The following is an 18833-nucleotide window of genomic DNA, read 5'->3' on the forward strand; positions in this document are numbered from 1 at the left end:
GTACTATCACAGTGGTCACGCATCCTAAATTCTAAGCTCAGGGCGACAGAATGAAACTAAAATAGTTTTTGACTTGACATACTCCACGTCGGTGCCAAGCAGCTATGCGAAAATGTCTATTTTTTATTAGCATCGATCTCAAAAAGATTTCTCTTGGTATACAGGTCTACGGCATGGACAAGCGGTATTCAAAATAGAAAATGACATTATAGCCGTCGCTTAAACCACGTCAAGAAATATCTAAAAAGGTACTATAAATGGGGAGCCGGGCCCCCTGACCACGTCGGTGCCAAGCAGCTATGTGAAAATGTTTCTTTTTTATTAGCATCTATCTCGAAAAGATGTTTCTTGGTATACAGGTCTATGGCATGGACAAACGGTATTCAAAATACAAAATGACATCCCGTCCCGTAAACCACCTGAAATAGTTGATAAGCATAAAGAGAACATCACGAGAGTGAAGATTGACACCAATGTATTTTTGCAATAAAAAGCAAAACCTCCAAATGTGTGTCAGTGGAATTCCAAATCTCCAAATGCATTAAACCACAAGAGAAATCAAACACACATCTGATATAGTTGAGGCCTTGTCCGATTACGCCCGTGCTGGCTTAAGAGATAATATTCAATTTCGCTCATGGATTCAAAGACCAAATGGGATTGTTCAGAGCTAAATTTTAAATTATTTTAAATAAGAACTCCATTAGAATTTTTATACAAATTCTAATAAAATTTGCCTATAATTATTTTAAAATTTCCTCTCCGAACACTTCAACATTGGCCACAAAGTTGTTGAAAAAAAAAGAAAAAAACTAAAATAAATTTTCAAAAGAAAATAACTAAACTTGTTTTAGATATATTGGTTTGTTTTTTTTTTTTCTCATTTATCCTTTATTATTATTTAGGATGATGTTAAAATTTTTTATTTTTGTGTTTCGCTTTGTTTAAATTTACATTTCTTGTTTCACGGGTGTTATGTGTTTTTGCTGGTGGTGGTGAAAACAAACAAGATTTGTTGTTTTGCGATATTTATATATATTTTTTTGCATTCAAGTCTAAACAAAAATGTTGATAATTGTTTTAACTCAAATGAATTTTAGATGTTTTTTTTTACATTTTCAATAGTTTTTTTGGGAGGGGCATAAAAAGAAGGCGAAATGGACACAAGATTTAAGAAAAAAAAAAAAAAACTAAGAAAAAAGAGAAAAAATAAATTAACAAATTTTGAAAATTTGCTAAATGTATAATAATAAACAAGTTGGTATATTTAAAAATAAAAAAAGATATCAGTAAATGAAATTTATACACTGAAAATCATATTTTTGTAAGCTAAGGTATTTCTCTGCAAATTTTCCTTTTTTTGGGGGGTGTTGGGTTTTTTGTTTTTGCTTTATACTGAGAAATTGTTGTTTTATAAACTACAAAGATTTTTAACATTTAAACAAAAACAAAAAATAAACAGAATAGTTTCAATATACATGGTGGAGAAAGGGGGTGAGCTAAGGATAAAAGGGGATGATGTATAATGAAATAAAGGTTTTCTTTTTTGAAGACAGGCGCATGAAAGAAATGGGGGATAGTGGTGTTGTAAACTTTTTTTGTAGCAATATTTTTTTTATAGTTTTTTTTTTTTTATTTTTTATTGTTTATCTAAACACACTGTTTGTTTTGAAATCTTTTTGGAAAATTGAATGTAAATGGGGATTATTGTCACAAGTGAGAGGGATAATGAGCAGGAGGAGTTTGGATTTATTCTGAATTTCAAACGGGAATATACATATATTTTTGCAAGTGTGTGTTCATTTTTTTTGTTAATTTTTTTAATATTTTTTTAAGGGGAATCTCAAAATTTTCTTCATTTTGTGTATTGGTTTCTTTGATTGAATTACATTTACATTTATTTTATAGTTTTGTTTTCCCTCTCAAACTTGTGCATTCATAACTTCTTCTTCTCTACTTCGTTTTTGTGGAAAATGGAATTTCACATTCATTTCATTTTTTTTTCTTTCTTTTGGAGTTTAGCGTGTAAGGGGCCGTGTCATCATGGTTACATGTTTCAATATTGAGGCATTTTTATCGATTAGACAAGAAAAGGTATTACCAAATGTGTTATCTTCCAACATGATACCTTCATCGTTTGTATCCTCATCGTATTGGGAGTTGGCGGTGGTCATTATATCTACTCCATCACTGCCATCTATGATAGTGGTTTTGTTTGCAGCGGCAGCCAATAGCATCATGGCTGCCGCAGCCGAATCCATAGAAGCCTGAGTGCCATTTGTGCTGGTAGTCCAATATTTGCAAGTGATAATGGTTTGCTTGGGAGTTGCCTCATTCTGGTTGGTGTGGCCAGTCAAAGGCATTTCGTTGGCTGCAATCATTTTCTCTTCGAATTTATAACGATTTAAATCGGTAATAGCATCATTGTTGTTATTGTTGCTATTGCTATTATGATTATTATTATTAGTGTGGAGACTGTGATTCTTGTAGAAATTCTGAGAAGCAGAATGGCGTCGCTTACGATTTGCTGCCAATTTCAATTTTGCGGCAGAACTATTTAAGAATTGTTGGACCCTTTTGTAGGCAGCTGAATTGTTTGTAGCCAATGTGGAAGATGCTGCTGATGATGGGGGTGTGGTATTATTGATATTTTGCAAGTTTTTCAAATTATTCTTTTCCACAAGACCTTGGCTTAGTTCAATATTCTCCTCTTCTTTCACTTCATGCTCAATGTTGTTACCTTCAACGGCACTAGTTTTGATTTCTTCATTTCCAGCTAGGCTTGTGGTTACCACTTCGTCTCTTTGCCATATTTTAGCTAAATGGTCATGTTCCCAATTCAATTTGTCTACATACAAATCCTCTTCGTTAAGAGAACCGCCAACTTGGCGCAATAGTTTCATGGGTTTAATGGCAACAAATTTCGAATTTTCTTTCTCCACATTTTCACTGGCATCATGTTGCCAAATATTGTGTAATGCTTGTGTTTGTTGATGGTTACCAACACCACCGCCACCAAAGTGCCAAGAGTTCGAATTATCCACAGCATCATCATCCACTGTCATTGGCCAATCATTATTGGCAGTTGGGACATTTTCAGCAAATGTTTGCTCTTCAAATTTCGCTCTAATTAATTTACCCGTTTGCTCGGGCCTTAACAAATCTTCGATTAATTGATTGACTTTTAGCAACATAATGGCCTGAACAGCACTATCGTTGGGATTCTGCAAATTTGCCACATTATAATCTTGCTGCTTCATTCCATCACCCAGTGATGTTTGATGTTTGTCTGCCTCGCGACGACCACCATCCACATTAGCATCATCACCATCGTTAACATTCTCGGCGACCGAATCACTCTCTCCAATATACAAGTCTTGCATGTAACGCAAATCGCTCATTATTTCATCGGCTTCCAATTTTAATTCATCGCGCAGTAAGCGATTGGCCGGCAAAGACTTTCCATAATCACAACTATTACAAACGGCACACATGCCCCACAGGGTATGTGAAGAGTTATCCAATGAACTATCCTCATTTCTATCCATGTCGACCCTGGCAAAATTTGCCCTTGGAGGAAGACGGCGTTTGTGGCATTGCTTTTCCACTTCCTGCATAGACCAAAATTGGCTAAGTTGCTTAGCCGATGCAGCCGTGGCACGACAAAAGTCGACTTCATCACTTAGCGAGGCCTCCTGCACCCATGATTGTGTGCACTCCGAGCGTGTGGCTGCTGGTACCCATGCTTGTGCTAGGCGGCCAGAGCTCTGATGAAGAGCTGTTGTATTTAAACCTTGATGTTCAGCAGCCGCTTTAGCAGCTGCTGCCACCGCCTGGGTTACTGCAGCCATGATGGCCTCATTATTGGCCTGTCTGCTAAGACTCAACGAATTGTCGAGAGAGAACATGGACATTTCCATGGAGTCGATGCCCGCCATTTGATGTTGATTGGACATTTTGGCTGTCGCCAACTGGAAGTCAATTTCTTCCGTTTGGCAGGCTATTTCTCCCGTACGCTTCAACTTGAACTTCAATACAAACATTTCCCTATTTTCTGGCTTTTCCTTTGCCGCATGAACCCTTCCATCGGCCACTTGAGAAGAAGCAGTGGCTGAGAAATTCATTAAATTTGTATTGGACACCTCCTCATCGGCCAGATATATATCGTTTCTTGTGTATTCCAAATACTCATTGGAATCATAGCACAAATAGCCGCTGGCACTACGCTCAAACTCAACACAATCCAAAGCACTGCTTATGTCGAAAGTGTAGCCATCTACATAGGTCTCGATGGGATGAAAATGAGTACGTTCAGAAGTCAAAAGATTCTCTTCCTCGCCACCTCGAAAATAGTCACTGGCCATGTTGTGGGTAACCTGTTGCGATTGCAATGGCTTAGTTTGGGGTTGGATCACACTGCCGCTTGCCTTGATGCGGGCATAGGCGATAAAACCGCTGGTAGCCGCACAATGATTGGGTAGGGTAATTTCTGGCCCAGATGCAACATAAATGGCTGACTCAGGGACATCTTGAGTAATGCTGTCACAAACATCACTGCCATACATTTCGGTCAAGGACACGGGGTTGGAGGCACACCAGGATTTCAAATCCGGTTGAGTATTTTGACCATATATGGGAGCTTCCCAATTTGCACCAGTTGAAGTAATTATGGCTGCTGAATTATAGGCAGCCGCATATTTACTTGCCTCACCACAACTATCTATGACATCCCCAGATGTGCCGGTGGTAACGACATTAGAACGTAGACTATTATATGCTGGGCCAGCATTTATGCCCTCGGACCATTTCAAGTTGTTGTAGGGAGTAAAACCTAGTTTAGCACCATTTCCTCCCTCTAACTGGCTGTCATTGCCTTTATGATATATAACAGAGGCACAATCTAAGTCCCCCACACTCTCAGCAATCTAAAATTATGAAGGAGAAATTATTAAGGGTCTCAAATAATTAGATGGCGAAATTTTCCTACCTTTTCATTTTTATTTTTGGCAGCCATATCTATCTGACTTAACTTCTTGTTTGAATGCCAAACTTTGTACAGGAAACTCTCATCAGTTTCACTGGCAGCACCCACAGCATCAACACAATCTCCCGACGAAGACCAAATCGAATTCTGCAAGAAAAGATTTATGGACGGTGTGTGTGCACCGCCACCACCACCAACGCCCCCAACACCCAGAGAAGCACCAGCTTCATTAATGCGACGCATTGCACCCACCGACTTATCGAAATCATCCAAATTACTGGGCATAGAGTAGTAATCACTTGAATTAGCAATATCGGCGCCAGCGCCAGAACTAGCGCTACTGTCGTCTAAACGTTGTGTTTTAGTCGTTGTAATCATGGATGATGTGGTATTGGAGTGGGTGTTGTTGGGGAATTTTGCCACTTGATCGTAGGCCGTTTGAGGCGGTTGATTGTTGTAGTTAGACCAGAAATTCCATAGGTCCTGCTTAAAGGGAGCCAAAGCATTTAGTGATGTTGTGGCATAGAATGCCGACGAAATGCCAATCGGAGTGACATCTGTGCCAGTTTTGACAGCACCCTCAAAGACAGTTTGTTGTTGTGGTGGTGCTGCAGCTGGCTCTACATCTTTCCACAGAGCTTCAACGCTGCTATTGAATTTTGCCTTAAAATTGGCAAAATCCAAATGATCAACTGATTCAGAACTATCGTCCAAATATCTATCCTCGCCAGTATTGCAAACTAGGAAAGGTCTTTGCAAAGTTCCCTCACGTTGATACAAACGTCGGGCATTGATGACATTGTTGCCACTGGCACTGGACAGCTCTTCTATGGAGGCCAGGGTATTATCATCATCATAATCCTCATCGACATAATCGACACCATCGTCTGTCACCACTTCATAGTGTTGGCGATCATCTGAATCGTCACAACAAAATGAAATGTCAACGTAGCGTTTCATCAGTGGCCGCTCAATGCCGCTGAGCAGTTCATCACGTTTTGGAATCTCACTAATCATTTTGTATTCATTGCGTGCATCGGCATCCATGCTATCCGAGTTGCTGCGACTACGTTTGGTGGCTGCTGCCGTTCCTTTTTGACGTGCCAAAAACTCCTTAATCAGATCGGGACCCATTTCCCAGCAGCCTTTAAAATCCGTATCCCAAGCAGGCGAAGTGTTGCGGTGATGTGTTGATTTACCAGTGTTCGAGTTGGAGTTGCCTGTAGCCGTTGTTATGGGTTTGCGTATATTTGGAATTTGCTTGCCTTTAGACAAAGCTGAAGATAAAATTTAAATTAAATGAAATAAAAGAAAATCGATTTTGTTGTGGATACCTACCTTGATTTCGGCGACGCTTAGATTTCTTTTTTGCACTTGCCGCTGCTCCTAACGATGTTACTATTGCTCCTTGTTGTTGTTGTTGCTGTTGTTGTACGTCACCACACAAACTAGATCCGGAACGGCCAATGGCACTATCTCCAGTGAATTCTGCTTTTAATTGATCAACCCCACCTCCTGATTTCGGTTTCTTTTCAACGCTTTTACTATCGGCAATAGACGATTCACTTGATGCTGTCGTGCTGTTATTAGAATTATCAGCAGCAGTACGATTTTGATTTTCAGTAACAATTAGCGACGAACGTCCCACAATTGGCCAAGTTAAAGATTTTGCATTACGACGCCATATGCGAAACGAGTCTTCCATTTCCTTTGACAAGGCAGGGAAAGCGCGAAAATAACGCTTCTTGGGATCGTTTTCGTTATCGTTTAAAGCATTTTCGTTAGCATGTGGCCCGGAACGACGTGAATGGTGGGAATCACAGTGAGAAGCCGAGGAAATAAGGTGCTGTTGTGCTGATGCAGAAGATGACGAAGTGGCGGAAGAGGATGCCGAGGATGATGATAATGATTGATTATGATATAAATTGTGATGGTGTTGTTGTTGTTGTTGCTGCTGATGATGATGATTATTGTTAACGCCAGTAGCAGTAGTAGCTGAACTAGATAGTGAATCAATTTTCAATTGTGTATCGATTAGAAAACGTTCTTCATCATTTAATTCTTGGCTACGTTTTTCGATGTCCTTTAATTTTTCACACAATTCATCAACAAGTCTTTCGATAGCAGCAGTCTAGACAAAGAAGAGAACCGAGAACATAATTATAACAACGAATATAAATAATCGCTCTAGACTTACCTCCTGTTCATTTGAAACAATCTCCCTTAAACACTGTACGGCATTTAGTTTCTTCAATGTCTCTGTATCGGAGGGCAAGTGGAAACGTTTGCTGTGGCCTCCTTTGCGATTGGCAAAAAATGCCTAAATTTGGAAAAATGAAAAAAATACGTTGTTAGAAATTGTCCTTAGATTTGTAAAACAAAAAAAATTGAAAACGTAAACAAATAATAAATACATGTATATACTAAAATATCGGAACATTAGAATTTTGAATTACTTCCAAGTTGCTGAATTCAATTGGATCGTTCACTTGAACTGACGATTGTAAGAGAGATAGTAGTAGTCTTGTATAGATCTGGGGTGATTCAACGCCTAATTGCTCCAAACGTGATACTAACCAATCAGAGATGGCGTTCACGGCACGAGGCGATACTAGTTGAGGATACTTCATACCTGTGTGAATGTGTTTTATTTTTTATGTTTTCATTTGTTTTTCGAAGATCATTTGTAAATGAAAAGAGCAGAAAGACACATAATAAGAAAAGTAAATCATTTTATTTCACATGTTGTCAATCAAAAAGGGAGTAAAAGGGTGTACAGAGGCGGGGAACATATGGTGTTGTAGTGTGTGATAAATTTTGGGAAACAAAGAGAAACAGAGATTTATTCTTTATATCGATCGAATCAACGTTACATAGAAAATGACGTTCAAAACAAAGTCGTAACAATGTTTACATAACAAATAGACCTATTGCTGTTTATTTTTAGTGAGAAGATGTCAGATTTTGAATAAAAGATTAGGTAAAAGGATGGATATGTCCATTGTCAAATAAATTGTTTCAATGCATTTGAAATTAAACCTCGAAATATGTTCCATTCCATTATTAGGGAATATAGATAGCAGAACTGTGGATGAACCCTCATCTATATAATGTATCAAAATGAGGAAAACGAACGTCTTAGGTTGCTCTACTAAATGCGATTCTCAATTTACAATCCCTGTATGGTTTACCCAAACATCGAGAAGTTCTTTGAGGCTCTGTGAATTTATATGAATGGATATGCCTGCATCCTGCAGAAGGCCTGTCTCCAAATAAAAGTTTAAAACGAATACCGCGTTTGACTAGAGGTGACACAGATGACTCAAATATAGACAACGCAACAGGCCAACTTTGTGTATGCTAAAGACTCTGGTATTGGTAAGAGAACAGACAGACCATAAAGGTCGGGCCTTCACGATCAATGTAGATAGAAGCCCTTAAGGCAACGAAGTTATTCTCCATATAATCTAGCACATTTAGCAGGTTTATAACTGCTTTGTAGGATAGTGAAAGGGTCATTAAATTGCGTAGGATACCAGAAAACTCCAATATCATGGGTAATGGAGTCAATGGAGGGTCAGGAGCCAGCACAACGGGGCTCTCTATCTACCGAGTAGAAAAAGGAGGATTGTGTTAAACCACCGCTCTGCTGTTATGCCAATAAAAATGATCTGGTGTGGTCAAGCTAGTATAATCGGTTCACTCCTTCTGGTATCTCCATGAAGCTCATAAAACGCCAAATTAACATCCGATTCCATTTAGACTTGGTACATCCCAATATTTCTATCAACACAAGGTCTGTTATAAAGATGGCGGAGATCAGACCATTCCTAGTGGTACCTCTCACACAAAGAGTCCAAGTTTTTAATAACCAAAACGATCATAAAATCCGAAATAAGTACCCGGTTCTCTTCATATTTCACGCATCCCATTATTTCTACGAATACAATATCTGCTATGAAGATTGGATGTATCGGTCCACTGCTTCTGGTACCTCCCCCCCACAAACAGTCAACATTTTGAATATCCATGAAGCTCATAAAACGCGAAATTAAGATCCGATTCTATTCAGACTTGGTTCGTCTTAATATTTCTATCAACACAAGATCTGTTGTAAATGAGTTAGAGATCGGACAATTTCTTTTGGTACCTCCCCAATATAGGGTTCAAGATTTTGAAAAACAAAACGCTCAAAGATAGCGAAATAAGCATTCAACTCTTTTCAAATTTCGAACATCCAAATAATTTTGCTAACGTAAGATCTCTTGTGAAGATGATATATATTTGCCAACCCCTTCTATGGTACCCACAAAGGGTCACAATTTCCAATCTGATGCATTTCCAATTCCCACAGTCTGGCAACCTATCTTCCGTAGTATTTATCATAACTTTGATATATGTTTTGAGAGACATTGCCATCATAACGTTGATTCAATACGAAACTAAAGAAAACATCATCCGATCGGCCAAAAAAATTGAAAACATAAAAATGAGTAATTAATAACAAGAAACAAAAACAAATCGATACACTTGAATACAACAAACATTTAGGTCCTTTGCAATTTATTCAAATTAAAATCCAGAAATATTTAACGAAAAACAAACCATCCTATCAACTCTTAACAATAGCCAAAGATCAAATGAAAGCAAAAACTTAGTTAAAACTTAATACAAAAAAACAATGTTACAATTTTGAAAACAAATTTTGCTTTAATAATATTTGATATCGGATTAGAAAAGCAAAATTCCAATTGTATTTTTGCTGGTTATTAGATTTTTAACATTACACGATTTTACAACCAAAAGTTCCAGACAAGTGGCAGTTAAAAAAATTAAGTTCACATATAAGGTCAGACAAGAAAACCACTTTTTGCGATGTGCAGAACATCCCTTTTGAGACTGGACTTAGAGGCAGAACCCGATTGAGTAGTCAGATCGAACACAGCAGTATGAGCTGCTACAACAACAACTTTTGACAAAAATTTGACAATAAATGGCCTGTTCCAGAACCAGCAAGAATCTACTAGTTTTACGATTTCTTAAAGGGAAAATCGGTTATCGTAGTTAAAAGTTTTACATTCTCGCAGTTCTGGAACAGCGCAATACTTAGTAGTTTTTGCACTATTGTGATTTGAATTTCAAATAATAATTACTTGTTTTTGACAGCAAACTTGGCTGCCAAATGAGCCTACTAGGCGAACTTATGTAGACCAAATAACATTTAAAATAAAAACATCAAAGAAAATTGTGTTTTTCTAAATTTACAATATTTTAAAAAAAGTTTTCAACGAATCCTGTCACTTGAATGGTAAAATAATTTTGGTTGCACCGTGTAATGCAATAATTTGGAAAAACAACAAATGGCAAAGGGGACCTTAAGTGTTTTTTTAGATTAGAATCACATTTTTAAGGATTAAATACAGAGGGAGATAAGTAAAAGACAAATAAGGATGTTGTGTTAGGAGGGGAGAACATAGGCGGATTGTAGTAACAATATTTACTATGGGCCAGCCAAAACTTACCGTTTTAGTTTAACTAGAATTGATGATATCGGGTGGTTGGTATTTTTCTACTGGTGCTGATGATATATAGATAGTAATAATGACTTTTTGTTACTTCTTCTTCTTCCACTTCTAACTAATACCACAAAAAAAGAACAATTAGCTGGTTGCATGCAACAAAATCATATGTTCCTGACGTTGCCACTCATTCGTCGTTGCAAGGTCATCTATGATTTTTTTTGTTCCTTCAACAAATTGTAGTTCTTTGGCGAGTGAAAAGTAGTAAAGGTGTACGATGAGGGCGGTGATGTGGGGGCGTTTTCTTTCTTCTTCCTTAATGATGTGAGTGTGTGTGGGTGGGGGGAGGATGTTATATTTATTAAATTGCACTAGATTTTCTTTTATTTCCTTTAAGGGGAGATTAATGGCTAATTTTTCTTTCTTTCTTTCTTTCCGCTTCTTCTGCGCTTTGCCTTTTCTTATTTGTTCGATGATCCACAATCCAGATGTAGAGGGATTTCTCCTTTATTTTTTAAAGAGTTTAAACTATATGTAGATGTAGTAGAGATGTTTTACACGTAGTTTTGGCTTTCAAATAAAACAAAACAAAAGAAAACTTTTACAGTTATATACAGTTTTACAGGATTGCGTTAATTCTGCTTCAAGGATGCTGTGGTTATTTGTTGTAATGTATTATTTTATATTTGATTTTTTTTGTTTCTTTATTTCCTCTTGTTTCCTCTTGGATACAATCGCTTTTTGATGTTGTTAATTTTCTTCTTCTTCTTCTTTTTGTTGTTGTTGTTTAATAGTATTCTTCTTTTATCGTTGAATGATGTTGTTCTTAATATTGTTGTTGTTGTTGTTGGCTTCTTATTGTTGATCTTGTTGAATGTTGTTGTGGACGCTGTTGTTAGCAACAATATCTGCAACACTTTGTGGAGCAACGGCAACACTTGTTGGCAGCAGGCGAGCTTTTGCCAAATGTAAAGCAGCAACACCAGCAGTCGGATTAGCCGATACAGTTACAGCTGCAGCAAAGCTGAACGATGGCCCAAAATCTATCGTTTCCATGTCGTTTAGCAAATCATTTTTCAAATTATGCGACAGCATTGTTCCTAGACATACAAAAGCAACAAATTGGCTTTTCTTCCCGAACGACTTTGAATATTCCTCTTGGATTGAATTGGATTTGCTGATGTGATTGTTGTTTGCCACCTGGTGCTGGGGTGTTGCCCAAAAACAAAAATAAAGATGGTGTTGTTGATTTTTAATTGAATTGCATTTGGAGAAATAAAAACTTGGGTTTGTTTCCCCTATCTGTTCTCAGGGGTTCTCAAGGGCCGGTTCAACAAAAAATTAGGGTTTCCAACAAAATAACAAATCAAGTGTAAATGAAACTTAGAACAAAAAACAAAAGTCTAAAGAAACAACAACATTTAACGTTATGTTTTTGTTGTGGTTGGCTGTTGTGTTTTGCTGTACATTGCTTGCTGGGAGTGTTGGCGGCAAACTGCTTTCTACAACTTCCTAGTTTTGTTGTACACCAATGTCTAGCTGACTGCTTCTTGGCTACTGCTGTTCAATTCTCAAGGTAAACCCCAAAAGAATAATTTATTTACTGCATGTGACTTTGGTGGTGTTTAGTTGAATTGGTTTCACAAATTTGTTGCCGGCTTTCAGGAAAAAACAAAAACCAATTATTGCTGTTGTTGTGTTGCTGTAGTTTTGTGTTGTATTTGCAAATTACTTGATGTTGTTGTTATGGGTTTTGCATTTGTTTAGAATCGTGTGTTGGTGTTTGTTAGTTAATAATTTCCATTTTCCATTAATTGTTGTTTGTTTTTTGCTTTTCTTAATTATCCATTTTTTGCTCGTGTTTTATTTTGTTTGTTTGTTTAACTCCTGAAGTTGTTTCCTTCTCTGGCTTTGATGTTGTAGTTGTTGTTGTTTTGTATCGCTTGTTGTATTCAGTATTGGATTAACTGAATTTCCCAAGAGTGTCTCTTCCAACTTCTATTTGATGGTTAATTCTTTTAGATTTCTGCAAATGAAAGAAGAAGAAAAAAGAAAATGAAGTTAATTAAATTGAACTTTTTGAAAATAGAAATGGGAAGATTTTAAGATTAGAAATTGAAGGATTTAAGAAAAATTGGATCGAAATTCTTTAATTTGGGAAGGGAAATAAAACTTTAAGCCAAATTAGTTTTGTTATGCAAACACATTAGAATTTGGACTTTTGGATCAAGAAAATATGAATTGGTGAAAATTGGCTACATAACAGGCATAATTGGCAGTCCATTGTTGTCTAAAGCTTAGGTCGTTTAGCAGGGTTAATCAAGAATCTAGATGTGTTTGGTCTTTGACTTTTCGGCAGTCTATTTACATAAAAAGGTAGTGAAATAACTGACTGACTGAGAGTCAACGTCCAGACGAAACGGTTAAAGCTAGAATCCTGAAATTTTGCACGAGGATCAGTCTTTGTGGGTAGGCGTGTGACAAAAATGGGTACGAAAATTTACTCAAAAGTAGAATATTTTATATTCCCAAAAGAAATGACCTTTAACAATTGCAATGAGAGTCACTGATGCAGTGCAGGATAGATGCACCAAAGGATTTTTGGAAATTCGAACCTTAAGGTTACGAAAAGTTCTTAAATGGTACTTAACTTCTAAAATGGTACCATTTTATGTTATGTGATCGAAAAGAGCTATATTTAGAAAACGAGTGCTAAGCTAAGTGTGGAAACTGTACTAAATGTATTAAATTTGGTACAATTAAGTTTTAGGGTGAACAGATGAGGCTAGAATTTGGACATTTTGTATTGGGCTCCTAGTTGGTGGTAGAGAGTTGTTTTTTTGGGGAAATGTGTACCACTAGTGCACGAAAAGTACTGAGCAGTCCTATATTTGGTTCAATTTGGCATTGGGTGAACAGATAGCGCTTGGAATCCTGAAATTTGGTATTAAGGTCGCTTTTCATGTGTATCGTGGGCATATACAGGGTTAGATGAAAAAACTGGAACCAACTGCTGTCATTTCTAAGCCACTTGACCGACAGCTGTAAAAATTATTCCAGTGACAGTGGCATTATATTGTTTACAAGCGTACAAAAGCATTTTGTTGAGAATTTTCCAGAAAAAAATTATTCCTGGCGGAATTAGAGCGTGATAGTGTGATTTATTTATATTTGGCCGGAAAACCACAAGTGGATATCGTTAGAGCACTCCAGCATTTAAATGTGAATAAATCTTTTGTGTCTCGTACCATCGCTCGTTACCGTGGGAAGTAAAGAAGCGACTTGATCGGAACCCGCGTCGCAGTGACCGAAAAATGGCTCGTGAGCTGAACATATCGCAATATTCCATTCGGCAAATATTGAAAAATGAGTTCGGGGTTAAGCCATTGAAATTCCAAAAAGTGCAAGAACCGCAACCGCACCGCAACAGAAAGAAAATAGACTTAAAAGAGCTAAAGAGTTGCTTCACTTGCTCTGAAAGTGGTGAACTGCCGAATTTGGTTTTCTCCGGTGAGAAAAAATTCGGTGTCCAGATGCGTGTAAACAAACAAAATGAACATGTGAACCATCGGTTTGCCACCAGAACTCAAGCGCCGGCCATGGTGATGGTGTGGGCCGCCATAACAGCCGATGGTCGCTCTCCGCTCGTATTAATCGACCGTGGCATCAGAATAAATGCCGAATATTATCGCGAAAATATTCTGGAGGGTGTATTAAAGCCTTGGGCACGCAAAAATTTCAGCCGCAGACCTTGGACATTCCAATAGGACTCAGCACCATCACACTCAGCACGCGCCACCCAAGAATGGTTGCAAAATGAGGTTCCTCGCTTAATTTCCAGCGCACAATGGCCACCAAAATCTTCGGATACCTATCCGTTGGACTATTGTGTCTGGAGTATTTTGGAAAGCAAGGTTGGCACTAAAAAATACCAAGGTGTCGGTCACCTCAAGCAAGCGCTTCGCCGGAAATGGGTCAAAATACCGCAGAGCAACATTCGGGCAGCGTGTGACGGTTTCATTGGCCGTTTGAATTCGAACAAATCTAAACTTATTCTAAAATTTGATGCCATTTCCGTATGTTTCCTTTCATTCAATAAAATTAAAAAAATGTAAAAATTATGGCGTTTGACTTTGTTGCAGTTTTTTATGTCACCCTGTATACTAGTTTGGGTTACCCTGAAAAATCTGGAAATTTCGATTGCCATGATATCATTTTCATTTCCCACAAGGTCTTACTTTTTTTTTTAATTGAAATGTGAAAACATTCTCAATGACGTAGGTAGTTATTATTACTTCTGTTGCCATTCCTAAAAATACCAACCCGAAACCATATGCAATTACCCATATTTGTGTGATAACCTATTTTTGTTTCTCTTATCAAAAAAAAAATAGAAGTTGACTTTGCAACATATCGAGAAAAAAATTCGAACTTGATACCAACACTTGAGAATACAATGCAATACCCAATACCGATACAGATACAGATACAATGCAATCTAATCTGTAAAGCAAACTATGGGCGTCATTATTGTTTGAAATTGAAAAAACCGAAAACGGAAAAAAATAAATGATCGACGTTAATTTATCAGCTTTTGTGGCAGGGCTTGTTGCTTTAATAAAAAACAAAAGCAAATATAAAATGTAAAACAACAACAACAGCAACATCATTAAAAATTATCATAACAATTTACAGCAACCACACAATGAGATTCTAATGTTTACAGAGCATGGCGATGATGTGAATGATGAGGATGACGGTGATGGCGAACGTCAAATGTAAACTAACATCATCGAAAACTTCAAATCGGCCTCTCTCCAAATTGCCGATTTCATTCAAAGGCCAAAGGTACTTCAAAACATTTTACTTTTGAGTTCAAATTCATTTTTTTGTTCATCATTATAATGGAAATGAATTGAAAATTAGGTTTTGAAAATAAATAAACGGAAGTAGGTAGACCTAACAAAGCGAAACGTTCAAACCGTTTAGTAAATCGAAACAAAATTGATGAATAATTTCAAAAATATTACATGGTACTTTTGTTTTGTGGGGCGGTGTGTTTTTTTTTTTAATGTTTTTAAAGGTGGTTTCGATGTTTATTATAATGAATGGGTTGTGGTATGCATGTAGTATTTTCGATATGGATGGTCAATTGGATAATTTCGACACTTGGGAAGTTTGAAATGAGATTCTGCGATCAGCTATGAACTTGAAATCGCTGATATCAGCCAATATGTGAGATGTACACGGGTAGGTGTAATCTGGCCCTTCAGTTCATTTGTGAAGAGTTTTGCCATTCTGATCATCTGTGAGGAATCTCCTATCAGTATTTCTGTGAAGACTCTCTGGCCAAGCTGTAAGGTCAGAGATTCTTCACAGAGAATTCTTCTATTTTTCAAAAAATGTAATAAATCATCCTCAGTCTATGGGGGCTTGTGTGGAGTACCTATTTTACGGTGCCCCCTGATTTTCGGTTTTTTTAATGTTCCAGCCACAACATCCAACTAAATGAGTTGTAATTACACATTTAGTGTTTCAAGCAAGTTTATTTGCACAAGATGTGTAGATAACAGCATATGCAGGACATACGGGAAAGACGATGAAACGTTGGAGTATATTCTCTGTCAATGCCCAGCGTTTCAGATGTTCAGAACTTGCTCTAATTTGGAAACTGTGATCCTCATTATATGGACTCACAGTAAGAAAAATTTTAAATATCGGTCCACATTTCAACATGACCCCATGTAGCATTAGCAAACGATTTTAAGTATTTTGGAGTTCCTGGATACGTTTTTGAGTTGTAGTGGTTATCATTAGTTACATATTTGGATATCTACCGATATCTTCGATAATTTAACATTAGTGTTTGCATACATCCAAATTTATTATAAATTAAATCATTTATTTTAAAATAATTTCTAAGAAAAAAAAAGAAATGAAATCACTTGACACAAATAGCTCAACACAAGTGTAACCGCAGATAAAAGATGATTTCATAAAATAAAATATTTTTAATACAACAAGCATCTTAGAGCATCCACATCATCGTTAGAAAATGTAAAACGTAAAACAGCATCCATCTTTGTTAATAAATCACACATCGTGATATGACGCATTTGTTGCATAACCTCAATTTTTATACCCTCAGCCATATGGCTAAAAAGGGTATATAGGCCATTTGATACGGCCAAAAACGTGTCTTATCGATATAACGGTTTTAGACCCTAGGTCTCTTTGGACCAAATCTATTTCAGGAAAGTTGGAGTCGATCGACCGTCTGTCTCTGCGTCTGCTTCCTGATGCGTACGATAACTCTCGAAGGCAGTATCCAATTTTGTCCAAACTTGATACATCGTAATATTATTATTAAACTTAGATCGAGTTCGGAGATGGACAATATCGGTCCACTCCTTATGGAACCTACCCCACAAAAGTTCGAAATTTTCCAAAAAAAAAAAAAAATATTTTGCTGAACAGAAAGAGAAGGGATAATCCGATTTTGTTCCAACTTTGCAAATCCTAATATTTGTATCAGAGCTAGGTCAGCTGCGAAAACGAACAATATCGGTCCACTTCATCAAGTAACACCCCACAAAGAGGGAAAAAAATTGAATAATTATAACTCTTATAAAATAGTCCGATTATCTTTAAATAATACACATCACAATATTCTTATAAGCCCAAGGTCTGGTGTTAAGATGGAATATATCGGTTTACTCCCTCTGGTACATCCCTCACAAAGGGTTAAAATTTGAATAAGCACGAAGTCCATAAAACGTGAAATTATGATCCGATTCCATTCTTCCTTTGGCACATCTCAATATTTCTACCATTCCTTCTGGCATCTCAAACACAAAAGGTCAACATTTCGAATAACCTAAACCTAAAATCCAAAAAAAAAAAAAAAAAAACATCCGGTTCTCTTCATATTTCACAAATCACAAAATTTCTACTAATACAAGATCTGCTGTGAAGATGGAATATTTCGGTTCACTACTTCTGGTACCTCCCCCATATAGAGTCAAAATTTTGAATATCCATAAAACTCATAAAACGCGAAATTAAAATCCGATTCCAATCAGACTTGAACATCTCAATATTTCCATCAATGCAAGATCTGCTTTCAAGGTGGTAGAGATCGGACCATTTCTTTTGCTACCTGCCCCACATAGGGTTCAAGGTTTTGAAAAACAAAAGCGAAATAACCATTCAACACTCTTCAAATTTCACACATACAAACATTTTTTACGAAACAAGTCAGCTATTCTTTACAACTTGCTATATCTAAATATTTCTCTCAGTCAGAAGCCTGAGATGAATATTGAATTTATGATTCCGCATAAAATGTTCGATTTTCTTGTAATTTTTCACATATCAATATTTTTACCTGTATTAGATGGGGTATGAAAATGAAATACCTCCATCGACTATATCTGGTACCACACGCACATTTCCTAAAAATTATCATATATCTCATATAAAGTCAATATAGTCCAAACCTGGCATATCGCAATATTGATATCATATTTATTTAGGTCCAATACGAAATTGACATATTGGCCCATTCCTTCGGAACGTACTGCATAGAGGGTCAACAATTTGAATAATCATAACAGAAGGCAAAATATGTTTAAATAATCGAACATTAGCTGAGGGTATACATCTGTCGGCAAACCCGACTGATACTTTTTAACATGTTGAATTAGACCTTTTACGATTTTTGAAACGAGTTATTAATGAAAATCCCCATTTGAGGTGAACTTAATCATAGACATATGTGTGTGTAATATATAAATGATATTGACATTTTTCTTTATAAATATCACAAAGCGAGATTGCATTATAATATAAGAAATCGTTAAAATTATCTAAATCCCAACACTATCAAAGAAGACCCTATTTTAACCCATATGTGCACATTTCGGCATAAAAATACATGATTTGAAAATCCATACTACTCAAGAGCTTTTAACAACATGAAAATTAAATTGAATTTCTTTGTTTCCTTTATCACATCAACAAATCAAATTTTATGCATCTATTTCATTATTTTATTTTAAAAAAAAAATATTTTAAGACAATATAAATACGTAAAAAGTTCATAAAACATTGAACAAAAATCAATTGTAGTCTTCCCTAAATAATCCCCTTTATGGATTTTCTATTCTCCTAACTATGAGGTTTAAAAGAGAACGCACGACAGAGAGAGAGAGAGAGAGAGAGCTAACACATCAAACAACTGTTATCAGCGGTGCCAGCGGCATAGACAAATTAAGATATAGACAACGAAAAGTTAGTTTGGTCTTTTTTTCCAGGTGGCTCTCATCATG

The 18833-nt window shown here is 36.7% G+C and overlaps 1 protein-coding gene across 9 annotated transcripts in view; it reads right to left on the minus strand.

Moving 5' to 3' along the window:
• Positions 1-1961: 1961 nt before the first annotated feature.
• Positions 1962-18833, minus strand: part of LOC101899481 (uncharacterized) — an 83044-nt gene continuing 66172 nt past the window's right edge. For all 9 annotated transcript variants that reach the window (XM_059127188.1, XM_059127184.1, XM_059127191.1 and 6 more), the window contains 6 exons: positions 10507-12529; positions 7441-7616; positions 7182-7304; positions 6323-7115; positions 4988-6261; positions 1962-4925 (listed from right to left, as the gene is read on the minus strand). In XM_059127188.1, the coding sequence (XP_058983171.1) occupies positions 2019-4925; positions 4988-6261; positions 6323-7115; positions 7182-7304; positions 7441-7614 (5271 nt within the window). In that variant the 5' untranslated portion in view covers positions 7615-7616; positions 10507-12529 and the 3' untranslated portion in view covers positions 1962-2018. The remainder of the gene's footprint in view (positions 4926-4987; positions 6262-6322; positions 7116-7181; positions 7305-7440; positions 7617-10506; positions 12530-18833) is intronic.

Source organism: Musca domestica, unplaced genomic scaffold (assembly GCF_030504385.1).
Source record: "Musca domestica strain aabys unplaced genomic scaffold, Musca_domestica.polishedcontigs.V.1.1 43, whole genome shotgun sequence".
Classification (NCBI taxonomy): Eukaryota; Metazoa; Arthropoda; class Insecta; order Diptera; family Muscidae; genus Musca; species Musca domestica.